This window comes from Phragmites australis, chromosome 21 (assembly GCF_958298935.1).
Source record: "Phragmites australis chromosome 21, lpPhrAust1.1, whole genome shotgun sequence".
Classification (NCBI taxonomy): Eukaryota; Viridiplantae; Streptophyta; class Magnoliopsida; order Poales; family Poaceae; genus Phragmites; species Phragmites australis.
This window is the reverse complement of record NC_084941.1, coordinates 1,145,794-1,163,435: the sequence shown is the minus strand read 5'-3', so window position 1 is coordinate 1,163,435 and position 17,642 is coordinate 1,145,794. Positions and strand designations below refer to the sequence as shown.

The following is a 17,642-nucleotide window of genomic DNA, read 5'->3' as shown; positions in this document are numbered from 1 at the left end:
ATAACTTCGACTAATGATATTTTTAAAAATATTTAGTTTTTAGAAACATTAAAATCATATGTAGATTTATTAAAAAAAATATTTTCATAATATCATAAATTCAATGAATTTTATAAATATATTTTAATAGAGATCATGTCTTATTAAGATGATATGTATGTATAATAGGAGGAAGTATTATTCATCAACGGATTGGATTCAGAACTGGAACTCTGAGCTCAGTGCCTTTACAATCCTTTATGCTTTTGTGCATTTTTAGCGTAAGGTGGTGTTATGCAAAAACAAACAAACGTGTTGCTGCTATACCCATAAACTGTTTTCTATATCTGAGCCAGGGAAATTGCTTTGAAAATCGTTAAAACAAACACGACTGAGCCGCCTCCATCGTTGCTAGCCAAAAGCAGAGTTTATTATCATTTGGACAGCAAATGTTTGGAAGATAATATTTGAATTGAGAATCAAGTTTTGTTTTGATGGTTAGTGAAGATGATTGTATATTTATTCACTTAGAATTAAATCGTATGTTTGCTACTTGTATATCTCATCGAGATGAAATTTTTGTTTAGTAGTGGGTAACGTACGTGTCGACAGATAGATGTTTATGTGACTTCATCAATCTCCTAACTTTACATTTTTAATCTTTAATATACGTTGTATAAGTATGTATGTATGGTAGTATAAAGGTGCATCTGCGAGTTATAACAAGTTTTAGAAAAAAATATTTGAGAATTTGATCGGCTTGTAGGGTGCTGTTAAGCGAGGACTCGAGAAACCAAAATGACGCCCCTGTGGCCCACTGCACACAGCTACTCGGGCCAGGAAGCACAGAAGCAGTGAGAGCAGGGAGAGAAAACGGTGTAGTTTAGTAATCTCTTAAGTAAATAATTGTAAAAGGAAATATAAGAGTAGGGAAAAGTTTGTCTATTTTTTGATATTTGTGTTTACAATAGGGGGTTCTATCTCGTTTATGATTTTCTATTATTTGTATGGAAATATGTTTTTAATATGTACCTCAAATTCTTCTGAAACTATAAGCAGATTTAGAAAACTGTATCTTGATGCTTGTAGGATGTTACACGATATTTGATCCTCCAAGATGTATACAATATTATAATTAATAGAAGGACATCCTTTTTAAAAAGCACATTTTAGATTTATGTGTGTAGTTGCTGCTTAGATGTAGATGTACTAACAGCTCTATGGTACCTAATCTAAAGCTCATTGTGAGTTCTGATCTTTAATTATTGGCTCTGTGACAATCTCAGCCTCTTCATTCCATTTTTGAAGGTTTTGGAGATGATGGGTATTTGTTGTTTCCACTGAAGTAGTTCTGTTTTATGAGTTGTGTGGTCTTTATGACTAATCTTTTTGGTAAATGAGATAGTCCGCTTTTGTGAGTTACGTGGTCTATGAGATGAGTTACTTAGCCTAAGCTTTTTCAAGACCTTTTTAGTAGATGAGATGAGTTGTGTAGTATGTAGATGAGTTACATAGTCTAAATATTCTTCTCGGGTTACATTATGTGCTTCTTTTTGTCAGTTACTTAGTAGATTGTGATCCACAATCTCATTGTGCAAACAAACAGTTAGATTGTGGGGCTAGGTTGTTGAAGCGGATTGCCACAATCCAAGTCTAGATTATAGCACAATCCATCCGAGAGTAGCTTCTATAATCCATAATCTACGATCCAGATTCTTACAATCTCTAGGAAAACAAACAGGTCCTTAGTGTATTGTAAATTACGCAATATAGTATGTGCACTTGTCAATTAAGCCTAGTTGCGCTTCTTCGAAAGAATATTGCTTCTCACTCACTTGGTGTTCATTTCAATAAGATTACTGCTTCTCACTTGGTGTTCATGTCTCTCACTTGGTGTTCATGTCTGTGAGATGAAGGTTATGATGTTGCGGGTTTTTTTTCCTTCTACTTTGTGTTGATGTGAGATGATGGGTGGGTTGTGGTTGCTTTTAGTCAATAAGGCCAACCTGATCATGAATTAAGTGTAGCTACTTCTTTTCTTTGGTACGGTGATGTTGTAGCGAGAAGTTTTGGTGTGATTGTTGATTCTAATGTGGCCTTATTGTTTATCTTTAGATCATGGAGCTTGTGTCTTATTCTTGCTCGCTGTCTTGTGTCCTTCTTAATTTAAACTTTTTGTGACTTTTTCTTCTCTAAGTTGACCATGGGATCCACCTTTTTTTTTGCTGATTTATATCTTTCCTCGCTATCTTGCTTTGTTTATCTCTCTTTATTTATCTTTGTCTTTAACTGTCATAGATGGAAAAATAGTTATCATAGATGAAGCTTTAGCTATTAAACAAGTTAGCCACTCATTATGGAGAATATTTTTTGGTTATTTACAACTAATAGATTTTGAAAGGCCAGAAAAGGTGGCCATGCCTAGTTTGTAAAACGCATAGCAGGTGTTTTTAGAGTTTATGAGGTTATTTTTGAAGATATCAGGTCTTACTACTTGTGCTGTAGTTTGTGGTTCTATTCCTGTTGTGTGTGTTTTTATGTTTCTGCTTCTTTTCTACTATCTACTTTTAATATGCTTTCTTGTTTTTTCATTATAAATCTATATGTATTACATGTGCTTGTTGTAAGATTACTGACTGTACATTTATTCTTTATGCAGCAGGGAACTTTCGAATCCAATTGAAAAAGAAGTAGCTAAGTGTTGAATTTTGATGCACGAGGCACTTCTGAACGCCAATTTAAAAGATGTCTTTGTATTTGTTGAGCTCTATAATTTGGAATGCTAATTGTCATGATTTTGCAATAGCAGAATCAATATCTTCGATCTTTTTTTCTTGCTTCATTGAATTTCATTTTACGAGCAAATCTTTTGTCTGACAGTTTTTTCATCGAGCATGACATTTTGTTGGTCAAGTCTGACAATTTGTTCTGTTTTAGTCATTTTGTTTCATACCTTTTTCTAAGAAAATAGTTGTTCGGATCGGATTCTATTCACCTATTGTTTTTATCGGGTTTTGGATTTATCTTTGTGGCAATTAATCTCACGGTATGGGTTTTGAAAAATCTAATAGATTTGTTATATTTGTTATTTGTCACTTTTTATTTATGATATGACAGCTTATTATTAGCTGAAAATCTGACAGATTTATTGGTACAAAATCTGTGCAGAGCATAAGCAAGGGGCAGGCAGCTCACTCCCCACTCAAAGCACGAGCACGGTCCTCAGTCCTCTCTCACTTCCCACACTAGAGTGGGGAGACGAGCTGAGCCGAGTGAGAAGGGCTGAAGGGGAGAGGGATCGAAGCAGCAGGGCAGGTTGAGAGCTCGCCGATCTGGTGTGGGGATGGGGTGCACGGCATCCAAGTTGGAGCAGGAGGACACGGTTCGGCGCTGCAAGGAGCGGCGGCGCCACATGAAGGAGGCGGTGGCGGCGCGGCAAATGCTGGCCTCCGCGCACGCCGACTACCTCCGCTCCCTCCGTGTCACCGCCACCGCGCTCTCGCGCTTCGCGCAGGGCCACCCCTCCCTCGCCGTCTCCCACCACACCGCCCCCGTCCTCCTCTCCGCCGCCGCCGCGCCGCCGCCCGCCCCCGGTGCCGCTCACGCGCTCCCCACGCCGGCGCCCTCCACCGCAGCGTCCTCCTCGCTCCCGGCCCCGACGCCGCTCTCCCAGCACCCGCCCCCGCCCCTGCCGCCGCAGCCTCCTGCGGCGGCGTTGTCGGCACGTCCTGCTCCCGTGAGGGCACCCCGCGCGCGGCGGCTCAGGGTGCCACACATCCTGTCCGACTCGAGCGTGGCCAGCCCCGCGCATTCGTCGTTCCGCAAGCAGCCATTGGTGGGGACGCCGTCCTCCTCCTCCGCGTGGGACTGGGAGAACTTCTACCCTCCGTCGCCGCCAGACTCCGAGTTCTTCGACCGCCGCAAGGCCGACATCGAGGAGGCCAACCGCCTCCGCGAGCTCGAGGAGGAGGAGAAGGCCCGGGCCTACCTCCACCGCCACCGCCACCCCGACCACCTCAAAGAAGAAGAAGACGAGGTTGAAGACGGCGAGGAGGAGGAGGAAAGGGAGGGGATGCATTGCGGCGGATGGGAGGACGACGAGGAGCACTTCGCGTCCACGACCACGTCGGAGACCAGATCGGAGGAGGAGGGGGAGATGGGGACTAGATCGGAGTGCGGGTTCGCGGCCAGATCGGAGTGCGGGTTCGTGGCCAGATCGGAGTACGGTGGTACGGCGCCGTCGGAGTACGGCGCCGTGCCGTTGCCGCTGAGGAGGGAGGAGAGGTCGGAGGCCGGGGACTCCTCCACGGTCACGGCGGCAACCGAGATGCGGATGGTGGTACGCCACCGCACTCTCGCAGAGATTGTTGTGGCCATAGAGGAGTACTTCGTGAAGGCGGCTGACGCCGGAAATGGTGTATCCGAGCTCCTGGAGGCCAGCCGCGCACAGCTAGACCGCAACTTCCGGCAGCTCAAAAGTACGAGAATACACAAACTGTGCCTCAAAAATGAAAATATGATTCAGACTGTAGTTGCGCTTTATGATCTCATTGAATATGCTATGGTTTGTGATTCCAATGGTCACAATACTTTAGCTGATTTGCTTAATTTGATTTCTTCTTTCGCAGAGACGGTGTACCACTCCAATAGTGTGCTATCAACATTGTCGTCGACGTGGACATCGAAGCCGCCATTGGCTGTACGCTACAAGTTGGACACCAATGCACTGGAGATGGAGTCAATGGAAGGGAAGAGCCATGGATCGACGCTGGAGCGGCTTTTGGCTTGGGAGAAGAAGCTCTACGAGGAGGTCAAGGTAATTTTGTTCTTTGGTTGATGGTTACTTGGACATTAGTGGCTGTCATACTTAATAGTCAAGTACTGGCACAGCACTCAATTTGCGATGCTTGTTTGCTATGGAAAAAAATTATCTGATGCCTCGATCATTACTTGTCGGTGAAACACCTTGAAACCATTCAGCTTGGCTCCACTTGAAAATGATACAACTACATTACTTAGAGAATAGTACTATTGTAAGAGACAATTTACAACAGTCTTCAGTAATGCAAGCTTAGTGAGCTCCACTGTGACATTCTAGTATCCACCTTTGTTGTGCATGGAAACAATGAAATGCACATATGGTGCTAGAATAATACAGGCAAGGTCTGCATCTTTGCTATTGACAAACGCATGACCACGACACGACGTTGTAATCTGGCATGGTAGTATAGGGCTACCAAGCAGTAAAGAGCAAGGGCAGAACTGAAGCTAGTTTTAACCCTGTTGCCAAGAAAATAGCTCAATCATTTTATTAGGGCTGTGATACAACTGAATCTTACCAAAGAAAATAACTAGATATTGTATTTTCTATTGAATTAAGTGAAACTTCTCAGATTTAAAGCCATTGTTGACCGGTCTCCCTTTAATTCACCAAAAGTGGAAGAAGAATCAGATTCTGTTGCATAAAGTGTCTTTAGATAGGTCCTGCATTTTCCTACTTTGAAACAACTGGAGCATTTGCTCAATAACTTTCACTACTTTCAGGAAAGGCAGCAAGCATGATACATTGAAATTGACTTCTTAACCACACCTTCATATTCTCTTCCCTTCCTTTGCTCGATGTTTTTCTAAACTACTCTTGTCCTTGAGGTTCTTTATTGTATGACGGTCTTGATCCTCAAGAAATTGTCTTTAGTAGATAACTTCGCATATTATATCCTCAAGAAATTGTCTTTAGTAGATTTAGCATATCTGCGTCTTTAGTATCAGCAAATTTGAGGGGTAATACTGGATGAATCCCATGAGTGCTCATGTGATTTCTGTTATTATTCTTATGTTCACTAAGCAGTTTCTTGAGCCAATATTTGGAACTTCCAACATGTAGATGAATTTTAATTGCTGCAGGCAAGAGAGAGTGTGAAGATCGAGCACGAGAAAAAGCTTTCTACTCTGCAGAGCCTGGAATATAGAGGGAGGAATAGTGCCAAGCTGGACAAGACCAAGGCCTCCATAAACAAGCTGCAATCACTGATTATAGTTACTTCACAGGCTGCCACCACTACATCCTCAGCCATTGTCAGAGTCCGTGACAATGAGCTTGCACCACAGCTTGTTGAGCTTTGTTTTGCGTAAGTCTTATTCCATTTCCCACATCCCAGATTCCAGATCTTGTTGTGCTGCTCAGAAGTACTTAACTGTTTCTGAATACTAACATGCAGGCTGTTGGGCATGTGGAGGTCAATGAATCATTTCCATGAGATCCAAAATGAGATTGTTCAGCAAGTCCGTGGTCTGGTGGACAATTCCATGGCCGAGTCAACATCTGACCTTCACAGGCTTGCTACTCGTGATCTTGAGGCTGCTGTTTCAGCATGGCACTCAAACTTCAACCGCCTCATCAAGTTTCAACGTGACTACATCCGTGCTCTATATGGTTGGCTAAAGCTCACACTCTTCCAAGTGGATAACAGTGCCCCACAAGAAGCCTATGCCTCGCTGATCTCGCGTGAACTCACCACCTTCTGTGATGAGTGGAAGCAAGCACTGGACCGGCTTCCAGATGCTGTGGCTTCAGAGGCTATCAAGAGCTTTGTGAATGTCGTCCATGTCATCTACACTAAGCAGGCAGAGGAGATGAAGATCAAGAAGCGTGCGGAGACGTATTCAAAGGAGCTAGAAAAGAAAACCAACTCGCTCAGGGCCATTGAGAAGAAGTATTACCGATCCTACTCAATGGTTGGCCTTGGCCTTCCTGGCAGCGGGCGTGATGGCATTGAAAGCCATGCGTATGATGCCCGTGATCCTCTTGCTGAGAAGAAATCTGAGATCGCCCTATGCCGTCGCAAGGTGGAGGATGAAATTACAAGGCACGCTAAGGCTGTCGAGGTCACAAGGTCAATGACACTGAACAACATACAAACAGGCCTGCCAGGAATGTTCCAAGCCATAGCTGGTTTCTCCGGAACAGTTGTTGAGGCTCTTGATGTTGTGTGTCGGCGAGCTGGGTCGGTGCGGTAGAAGCTCGTGTGATCAGAAGTACCAAGAAATCATTTACTACCTCTCTTTTTTGGGTGATTCAGTAGTTTATATAGGGGAAATGCAATATATATAGCTCAAATTAGTGATGAAATATAGGTGAAGGCTCCTTGGATGTTTTGCCGTGTTGGGATCATTTCGATTGTAGATAATGATTTTGCCCATGATTGTTGGTCTTGTTTTGCCTTTCCTGGGAAGTGCGAAGGGGGATATATAATGTACAGACATTCTGGTCACCTTGCACTCTAGTGTCGAATCAAGCTTGTGCTAGAAATCTAATATGAGCATTACTTTTTTTTTGTGAGCTCCACTGTTTCAGAAGTGAATCATTCATTGTCCATGTGGGTAAAAATTCTGAAGTCTGAACTCTGAACTGAAAGGTGGGCGACATTTGTGTTGTTTTTTTCCTGACCTCCATTGGACCATTTGTTCTCTGCCGTTGTCATTGCCGTGCTGCATAGTGCGAGAAGAACCCTCCTCTCTGCCTGCATCGCATCTCTTTTCCTACGGTTCGTTTCTTCTCCTTCTACTTGTGTCCCTGCCTGGAAAGCTTCAAATTTATGTAGTATCTGTGCGTGCCTTTTGGGTGTCTTTAGCGCTAATGCAGCCAGGTTATCATGCGTTTGCACGCGATCAAGGGGCAAGCCAAATGCAGCATCAGCAGCTCTTTGCCGCCATGCCCCACTTTGTCCGCCACAACATGGCCTTTCAACAACATGGCAGCTTGCGCGCGCTTCGGCGGGGCGAGGTGAAGAATAGCAGCAAAGCAAGGCTGGCGTTTGGACCTATCCCTATCCCGGTTGTTGGGCAAAGGCAAAGCCAGCCATTCCTTTGGGTGGCACGAAAAAGTAGTTGGCATTCATTCCTTCGTCCAGTCTCCAAAGACATGACACTATAAAAACCCCTTTATCGCTGGCCTATAAAAAAGTTTCATTATCGTTTTAAAGCCAATATTAACAACGGACAGTAACCTTTTCCGACTATCATTGTAATAGTCAGGTACTGAATCAATCTTTTGATAAAAAATTAAAATATATATATATATTACATCCGAGAAACCCTCACACCCGCGTCGTCGCAAGTCACAAGATTTTTCGTGCGATATACCCGCACTTGCAGTTCATGTCACTCGAATTCGGAACCTCTCAGCTCATGAGATACGTCCTTAACAACCCACTATAAAAGTACCAGTGATATCATTAACATATGCAATCCTTTTAACATCTTATGTCTGAAAATTCAAACGATTATTTGAATATTTAAATGACATCAAATGAAAAGGTTTTTTCGACTACAAAGTTGTAGATATCGTCGAGAGCTACAGTTTTGATATAAAGTTTATCCTTATCCGACTTCATATGAAAAAGTTATGAATTATGGCTCTAGCCACGAGCCGGCAGTGATAGTGGATTTTTACTGTCAGTTTTTTTAATGATTTTTTAGTATCAGTTCATGATATGAACCGGTGGTGATATTACATTATTGCCGACTCGTAAGAAACCGACAGTAATAGACTGATATATAAATCTATTTTAAAGTAGTGTGAAAAAATAGTTGAGTTGAAATAGTCTCAAAAGTGAAGAGTCTCTCATCTCATATAGTTTTTGAAGTTTAAAAAGACCATTTCGATCTATAATTAATATTAGAGTTATTTGTGTTAGTGGGACATGACATGACATGAGAGGCTATCAATATATAGCGAAAGGTGGTAGAGAGCTCCTCACCTCGTTAACTCGTTTTTAGAGTGTAGAAAAGGTCTTCAGAGCCTACAGTTGGCAACAAAATGTTGCTGGATTTGACGGCAGGATGGAGGGAAAGAGAGAAAGCAGGACATGGCGCCAACATGTGCTCGGCCGCTTCCTGTCCATGCTGTTCGAATTGGGATTTGGGAATGATCTGTGGGCTGGCTGAGCAAGGGTCCAAAACACCTCATGCTGGAGCTGGATGGAGAATCCGGGAAGAGTAAAGGGAGAGCTCTACAATCTCTAGTGCAGATCGCCTTGTATAGCTGTGTTCATGGACCGGACGGCATGTGTAGTGTAGGAGCTTCTATTCTTAGGGTCCGTTTGATTACTCGTTTGATCTTAGTTTGACTGATATTAGTGAGTCAGACTGTGTGCATATAATGCTATTTATTTGATTGGTTGTATATGCTCAGATTAGATGAGAAGATATTGTGTTTGGTTGTCTGCATTAATACATGTTGCATTAGATTGAAATAAAAAATAATAAAAGTTAACATGATATTTATTTTACATAAATATACTCTATAGTATTTAATTTATCATATTCAATCTTAATCAATTTCAAAGTATTAATATAAATTAATACTCACTAATCATGTGCTAATACTATTATTACATGAGCACATGACTATATCCCGTGAGCCTGCCTCTAGAGAAACAACCAATTTCTACGTATGTACTCAGCCATGAGAAGCTTTTTTCATCTCGTGAACCAAGTCTAAGGAGTGCATAAAAGCAAACTAAACAGTTGTGTTTCCTACATTCCACAGATGAAACTGAACCATATATAAGTAACCAAACACATTTTTAGTGGACCTGACAAGCTCTCAGGTCTCAGCTGGTATTGTCGACTCTTTTATCATTCCTACTTCCTGTCCTGGAGTAAGTGGCACTACGTATGATGGACTCTAGGGCCATCAATAAGAGACGTGTGGTCCTTACGGATTGGTACCAAAATATAATCGATAAGTAGCAAAGGCTCTTGCAATTGTGGAGATCTGCATTTCTGATGGAGCAAATTGGAAACACTCCATGAACTTGTACGATTGTTTTTTTAGATGGTACTTCTATGGTCTTAATCTGATAGCAAATGAATAAAGTATACGACTAGATATAGGGCGCGGCGTGCCTGGTAGCCCGGCCCATTACCTTCGTCCCTTGATAATATAAGCACAATCTTATTCTGATAGCAAAATTGAATTTAAGTGGAGTGCAGGTTAGCCCCGTATACGTGATCCATGGGCTGCATGCATCTAACACCATACCGACCGACCATCGGGGCCGAGATAATAAGGCGAGCGAGTTAGGTCTCGTTTGTTTCGGTTTCTGTTGGATTTTGCTATTTAAAAAGTAGAAAGTTAAATTAAACAGTCTGTTTTTAGAAATAATTTATAAGAAACAAAAGTAATTTAAAACTATTATTATTACTTAGAACCTATAAGCTAGTCCGAAGAAGCTTTTATAGCTTATGAGTAATGATATTATAAGAGGTATTACATATATTATATATTTTATTTGTATCACAATTCAATTTAAAAATAGTTTTTCTATAAATAGCTATTCAACAATAGCTTTTAAAAATAGTTTTTGAAAAGCCTCAACCCAACCACAGATCCTTAGTCTCTGGTTGCATATGTATGTGCACTGAGAGCCACCTAGACCATAAGTAATCTTGAGTTAATTTTTAATTATATATTTTTAAAATGAAAATTTTGTAAATATATGCATCTATTTTCAAAATTTATAATTATATACTCTTGTCATCGGCTAAAAAATTCAAAATGGAGACATATATTTGCAAATTTTTATTTTAAAAAATCGTCTTGAGCTCTGGCCTAACTTGGGTCACGACCTTGAGGCCCAAACTTTTCTGGTTAAAATTCGGAGCCCAAATCTTTAATGTTAATGAGGCCGTAAATACATTGAATGGCTCGTCCAGATAGATGGAATTTACGGCCCATTCCAGCCTGTGAACTGCAAGAGCGACCCATCTCTGGTTCTCATCGGGCCACCTCTGCTCTTCTTGTCTCTCTCTGGAATCTGAGAAGAGTACTTAGGCCTTGCTTGCCACAATTTATTAGTAATTTCTGTTTCTCAAAAATCATAAATTGTATTAACAGACTGAGCTTATGTTAATTTTTGAAAAATTGATAATCTAATTTTTGATAAAATAAACTAAAAGTTAATAAGCTAACTAAAAATACCTTTTTCTGAAAAGCTGTTTGCTGAGAGTCTATAAATTAAGACTATAAACTAACAGTTTTTCTTAAAAACTATACACCGCTTTTTAGAAAAACAATTTTTCAATAAAAACCTATAAATTTCAGCTACCACAAACAGAGCCTTACACCCTACACACCACACTACACTCACTGTTTGGGTTTTGAATACATGCAGGCTCAGAGATACGAATAGGGCACCATTGATGGCTATCACGGTGTCCGGCTGATGCAGATCCAGTGCCCGTTACAGTGTCAGTGCTGCATGCTGTGTCCCGTGTTTTGCACCGGACGGGACACAGTTAATGCCACGGCAGCGTTGGAAGCTACGCGATGAAGGGTAGCATTGCCAGTAGATATCAATTGCAGACGGTCTTGATGGCTGATGCAGTGCACTGCACTGCTGTTCTTCACGTGAGTAGTGCACTGCACTGCACTGCTGTTCTTCACGTGAGTAGAGTACCTTCAGAAAAGGATTCTGCGTGACGGACACAACCGAAAACTGGTCACCCAAGAAACGAAAGGAGCAGGCTCAGAGATACATGCTTGCACAAAGTCAAACCAGTCGGAATCGATCGCCAATGAAATCTCATAGCCACCCGCATCACTATGCCGATCCGGATACTGCCTCTGCTCCCTCCAACACAGTTCGGATCGCGTGCTACAGTGATGGAGACGGCGAGAGTCAGCCATGTTACTGTTTATAAGGATGATTATAGGTTTAAAGGAAGAGTAGAGTAATAAAATATATGAAATTTGGTAGCGGTTGGTGATAAAAAATAGAAATTAGTATGATAGTATTAAAGAATATTATAATAGTATTATAAAATATAAATTTTTAAGAGTATTAAGGAATGTGGAGATGGCCTTAAACTCTTTGGAACAAAGAATTTTCATAGGAAAAACATAAGGTTATTGTTCCTGTATATAGGGTTTTGTACTGAAATTTCTTACAAAATCTCACAGGGAGTGAGAGTGTGGTGGCAAAAAAACAGCAATGACGATGTCTTTCTAGACATCGTGAGCTAAACGACCTTTTAATCTACACCATGTGGATCATTCGGAAGCAACGCAATCGCCGTGTGTTCCAAAATCTGTCAAGACAACCGGACAAACTGGCTGATGTCAATTTGGAAGATGTAAATAAGAGAAAAAATAACCTCTCCCTTCCATAGTAATGTGTTTTTTCTTCTTTTTTAGGGATTGTTGGGGAGCCAATGATATCTATCCGAGCCATATTGACATCCCCTAGTTCGGACGGCCAAATTGTAAACTAAAAAACTTTTCTGCTCCTCTCTTAGTATGAAACGGCAGAACTCATGCCTGATTCCCAAAAAAAAGAGGGTTGGTGTTGAACTTCCGGCGTGCCAAGTGTGTGGCTTAGCATCTGGCATTTGCAAGGATGCGAGTGCGCGGCATGCGCGCCTCACCATAAAACTATGGCGCGCACATGATCCGTATACCATTGCCAGCAGCAATGGCGGCGTCATCAGCATGAGACGGAATGATAAACAACGTATCGCATGAGAAAAAGCAACCAGGAGCATGAAGCACCATGATGGGGGCGTCGAAATCGGGATCCATGCATGTGAGACCTGACCATTTCCTTCTCCTCCTCCCTTTTACAGCTCGCAAAGACGAAGCTTGGACGAGGCCGGAGCACCGGGCCATGCACTTTCCCTCCAAATCCCACTCTCGAGTAGTAGGTGGAGTAAAATATTGGATCCCGAGGTGGGAAAGATGGCGTCGGTGCAACAGGTGGAGGCCAATCATGGCGCCGGCTCACACTGCTCGCCACCTTGGAAGCTTTATCGCAACCCCCTCTACTCCCCGCAGGACGACCATTCTCCCAGCGTCCCCTCCTTCTCGCGCTCTTCTTGTCAAGGCCGCAAGGACCTCGAGCCGCATATGATCGTTGTGTTCGACGACGGCGGCGGCGAGGAGGTGGAGCTGGACCAGGGGTACGGTGCCATGTCGTCGGAGCTGGAGCTCTGCGTGGCTCGCATCAGGGAGCTGAGGGCGGATCTCGAATTCGAGAGGCGCATGCGGCGGAAGGCGGAGGCGCTGAACGAGGCGCTGGCCGCGGAGCTCTCGGAGGAGCGGCGGCGGGGCGAGGCCGCGGAGGCAGAGTGCCGGGCGCTGCGGGAGGAGGCCGGCGCCACGCGCGCAGAGGCGGAGCGCGCGATGGAGGAGATCAAGGAGGAGCGCCGGATGATGCGCGTCGCCGAGCTGTGGCGGGAGGAGCGGGTGCAGATGAAGCTCGCCAACGCGAGGGCGGCGATGGAGGAGAAGCTACGGGATATCGACGACGCCGTCGCCGAGCTCCATGCTACCGCTGCCAGCTGCAACAAGAGCAGCCGCAGCCGTAGCCCAAACGCCAGCAAGTCAAACTCCACGAGTCAACACGGTGAACAGAGCCCGAGCCGGAGTCAGCAGGGTCAATTGCACCGGCGAGAGGCCGGCGGCAGCAAGAACCCGCACATCCGGAGGGGGATCAAGGGGTCCGTGGAGTTCCCGCGGGCGGTGCGGATGCGGCCGCGAGAGGAGAGGGTTGATCTGGTGACCAACCTCGAGTGCCAGCGGGCGCAGCTGCGTGTCCTCATGCGGCACCGGAGTCCAGCTGCCGGCATGGGGCTCATCGGCGCAGCAGAGAACCTGGTCGTGTAGTGCACTAACGTAATGTAAGGAGGTGGTGCCTCTGTTTTTCCTCTCTCATGCTCCTGAATCCTGACTTTCTTGGCTCTGCCGTTTTGTTCTGGGGATTCACAGTTTGGCCAGAATGCTTTGGCCAGTTAACGGTGTATTTTGGCTCTAATCATGTAATCTACTGCTACTATAATTTTGTACAAAATCATGGCAAGACAGATTATGCAAATCGGTGCTCAAATCTTGCATCTTACTCTTGTTGACTAACTAGTGGCATGCATTGCAAACAAGAGAGTGAGGAAATGCAACACAAGATATTGGAACCGGTCAGACATGTCATTGCCTAAACGCTGAGATTCGAGTGGGTGAAAAAAAAATCATAAAGAATCAAATGATAGATAAGTATAGGTGGGAGGGGATGAACAGTAAATATAAGTAGTGTGTACAAGACCATGCAGTTTTCTATTTCCAAAACTAGAATTGTTGACACACAACTAGAGCCAAGGATAATCCTAGGGTAGGCGAGGAAAATCTACTGCTAGCAGTATGCCAGTATGGGACTACACCTACAAGGTTACAACTGGAAGCAAGTGTTGTTAATCCCCAACTAGAGCTTGCGAAGCATGCTAGAGATCTTCTAAAAGAACTCGAAGTCAAGGAACTTCCCGCCAGACTCAACTTCTGCCCCTGCCATCCTATTGCTGCTGTTCATCGCCACCCTCTCCACCGGCGCTGGCTTCGCCGGCGTCACCGCGATGGGCTCCACAGCCCTCGGCACACCAGGGGGAGTGCTGCACCGGATGAGCGCCCAGTTCACGCCCTCAAAGAACGGGTGCTGCTTTATCTCGGCTGCCCCTCTCTTCACGCCGAGCCGGTTCTGAGGCTCCTTCGCCAGCAGGCCTCTGATCAGGTCCCTGCTCGCGTTGCTCGTCGGCGGGCAATCCGGGAACTTGAGCTGCTGGCCGACGACGTTGAACAGCGTCGCACGGTTCGTCTGCCCCTTGAACGGCGTCTTGCCGAACATCAGCTCGTGCAGGAAGATGCCGAACGTCCACCAGTCCACCACGCTGCCATGGCCCTCGCCCTTGATGATCTCCGGGGCGAGGTACTCATGTGTTCCGACGAACGACATCGATCGCGCACCAGTCGGCTCGACGACTAGCTCGGGCAAGCCGGCGGACGCCTGCTGCTGCCTGGGATCGGTGCCCTTTGATTTATTGGTGGTGCTGCTCTTCTTGTTCCTCTGGTTGAAGAGCTTGGGCATGAAGCATGTGGGCTGGATGCAGGCAGGCTGGGCACACGACTGCGCGTTCCTGGGGTCAGAGTGCAGGGAAGATCTCAACATTGTCAGCGAGACGGCGCAACGGAGGGAGAGATCGAAGTCGGAGAGCATGATGTGTCCGTCTTCCCTGACGAGGACGTTCTCCGGCTTCAGGTCTCTGTAGACTACTCCAAGCATGTGCAGGTACTCCAGCGCAAGAAGCACTTCTGCGGCGTAGAACCTGAAAAAATGAAAAGGATCATACACCTCAGACTGACCAATACATATTTCAGATTTGTTGGAGAACGTTTACGCACTTTGTAATCTAGCAAAAACAAAATGCCAATTCTAGTGATGGAGAAATCCGTCAGACACATCGGTATATTAGTGCTTATAGTCGTGTCAGACACATCGGTAATGCTGAAAAATGACAGGCCATTTCGTTTACGGACACAGTATTTCGAAATCCAGAGCACTACTTCAGACAAATCATATGAAAACCACCCGGAAAATGTGGTGATAAGCACTGAAGATTTCTATGATATTGTTGGCAGGTCCTAGATTACTAAGCACCTGCACACTTGCAAGTATTGCAACCGAAGAACCAGCGATTAACCCACAACTGCATTGGTTCGTAGACCTGACCTGACCATTCCAACCCCCTGGCTTTCATGGCAATGCTGCAATAAGATCCATGCAGTGCTGAACTCATAGCTGCCATACAACATTTCACAGATGTCTCTGTATGATGATTAAAAGTACGCAATTTCTAGCAAAATTACCAGTCCGAAGCAAGAAATCTAATGTGACTTTGAGAAAAAAGATTAAGAGAGTAAGTACCTCGCCGCGTGCTCTGGGAAGTGCTTGCAAGGCTGGCGCTGCCGGAGCGCATGGAGGTCGCCGCCGGGGCAGAACTCCATGAGGAGGCAGGCGAACCTGTCGGTCTCGAAGTGCGCGTAGAGGGTGGGAAGGAACGGGTGGTCCAGCAGCTGCAGGATCTCCCGCTCCGTCTCCGCGCGGCTGAGCTTCCGGCGGCTCTCCAGCGACGCCTTGTCCATCACCTTCATCGCGAACCAGCAGGGCCTCAACGCGCCCGTCGCGCCGCCGTTGCTGAGCTCGGACAGGTACACCGTCCCGATGTCGCCGCACCCGAGCCGCCGCAGCAGCCGGAAGCTGCACATCGTGAGAGGCCCGTCCCGCGCGCGCGCCGCGAGGATCGCCTTCCACCTAGGGTCCCCGCCCTTGTGCGGCTTTCCGCCGCTCCCGCCGCCGGCGGTGCCGTTGCTGCAGCCGCTGCCGTCGCTGGCCGCGCTGCTGCTGACGCTGGTCTTGGCGCTCCGGCAGGTGACGGTGCAGCTCGGCGCGATGCTGGTCACCGTGGCCGCCGCGCCGGAGCTGTCCATGCTGCTGTGCGGGCTCGCCGCGCCGCTAGGCGGCGGGGACGCGTCCCGCGAGATCACCGGCTTGTCCCGGCCGTCGACGGCAACGAAAACGGTGTCCATCTCGTCCACCGGCTCCGGCGGGTGGCTCGCCCCGGAGAAGGAGCTCCTGGGCGGCGCCTCTCGGTCCACCTCGTCGTTGCTGGACGCAATGCTGATCCTGACCTTGTCAAACTCGAACCCAAGAACCTTCTCCGTCAACTTGGCGTCGACACTCCTTCCCCCACCGACGCCGCCCATCTGGAGCTCGAACACCTCCGGGATGAACCGGAACTGGAAATCTTGGTACCCAGAATCGGAGCCCGGATCCAGGGGCGCCTCCAGCACCTGGGTGCGCGAGCGCGTGTATGGCTGCTGCTTGGCGTGCTGTGAGCGCGACGGCTGCATTGCTGCTTGGACAACTTGATTGAGATGTAACGGACAAAAGAGGTTGGGGAAGGGACAGGAGCGGCAGTGGTGTGAGGGAAAGAAAGGATAGGACAGAGCAGTTCGTCGCAGAGGAGAGAGAGCTCTCTCGCTCTCTGCGGATGATGGCAGAGGAAGACACAGCGGCAGCGGGCAGCCTGCATGCCACGTTCGATTTCAAAACAATATATCAGATGCATTCCGTACATCGTATAGGTAACAATATAATTAGTAATAAATAGTACTATATTATATAAAAATAATTTTATTAAAATAAATACTAGAGTTTTAAACAGCAACGAAAAAATAAAAAAAACTCCAACGAAAACTTTAAGCACAACACGGTCAATCGACCGAGAGTAACACGACATAGGATGCTATGTCTTTAGCTTCTTTAATTTTCATATATTTTTTCCTAACCGAGTAGTATTTATTATTGAAATAACAAGTATAAAAAAAATATGACATAAAAACTTAAGATAAAAAAAGATTTGGCTCAGATTTACTGTATCAATATCATCTTATCCTATGACTAAAAAACTTAGCAGTCCTATTTACTATATATGACATCAAGAATTTACAAGTTATAGCTTATCAGATTTCATCCGAATACTAAAACTCACCAGATATTCCATATCCAGCTAACAAATCATCGGGTTACCGTCACCCGACTACCGTAACCAACCATCCAAGATCCCCACTAATCATGAAGAAGTCTAATCCCGTTCTTGACTATGAGCACGACTGATATATCAATTTTACACTCTGCAGAGGTTGTACACTTTACCCATAAGTTGTTATTCTCGTGTTACTGCATACTTCCAAAGTGTAGAGCCAGAGTCTCACTGTAAGGCCTTTACAAAGCGTCTCTAAATCTGCATGCACCCATTAATGTTTCACCGCTAACAGAATC

General features: G+C 45.4%; 3 protein-coding genes across 3 annotated transcripts; 2 read left to right on the top strand and 1 right to left on the bottom strand.

Moving 5' to 3' along the window:
• Nucleotides 1-3,170: 3,170 nt before the first annotated feature.
• Nucleotides 3,171-7,318, top strand: LOC133903884 (protein ROLLING AND ERECT LEAF 2-like). Its single transcript, XM_062345361.1, has 4 exons — nucleotides 3,171-4,457; nucleotides 4,608-4,795; nucleotides 5,884-6,107; nucleotides 6,198-7,318. The coding sequence occupies exons 1-4, from the start codon at nucleotides 3,323-3,325 to the stop codon at nucleotides 6,994-6,996; spliced, it is 2,346 nt and encodes a 781-aa protein (XP_062201345.1). The 5' UTR covers nucleotides 3,171-3,322; the 3' UTR covers nucleotides 6,997-7,318.
• A 4,963-nt stretch (nucleotides 7,319-12,281) lies between these two features.
• On the top strand, nucleotides 12,282-13,858 carry LOC133902875 (protein BRANCHLESS TRICHOME-like). The gene has a single exon (XM_062344194.1). The coding sequence runs from the start codon at nucleotides 12,719-12,721 to the stop codon at nucleotides 13,643-13,645; it is 927 nt and encodes a 308-aa protein (XP_062200178.1). The 5' UTR covers nucleotides 12,282-12,718; the 3' UTR covers nucleotides 13,646-13,858.
• A 371-nt stretch (nucleotides 13,859-14,229) lies between these two features.
• Nucleotides 14,230-16,823, bottom strand: LOC133902874 (serine/threonine-protein kinase D6PK-like). The gene is made up of 2 exons (XM_062344193.1): nucleotides 15,726-16,823; nucleotides 14,230-15,126 (listed from the first exon to the last, which is right to left on the bottom strand). Exons 1-2 carry the CDS (start codon nucleotides 16,709-16,711, stop codon nucleotides 14,262-14,264), a joined length of 1,851 nt encoding a protein of 616 aa, XP_062200177.1. The 5' UTR covers nucleotides 16,712-16,823; the 3' UTR covers nucleotides 14,230-14,261.
• Between the last annotated feature and the right edge of the window lie 819 nt (nucleotides 16,824-17,642).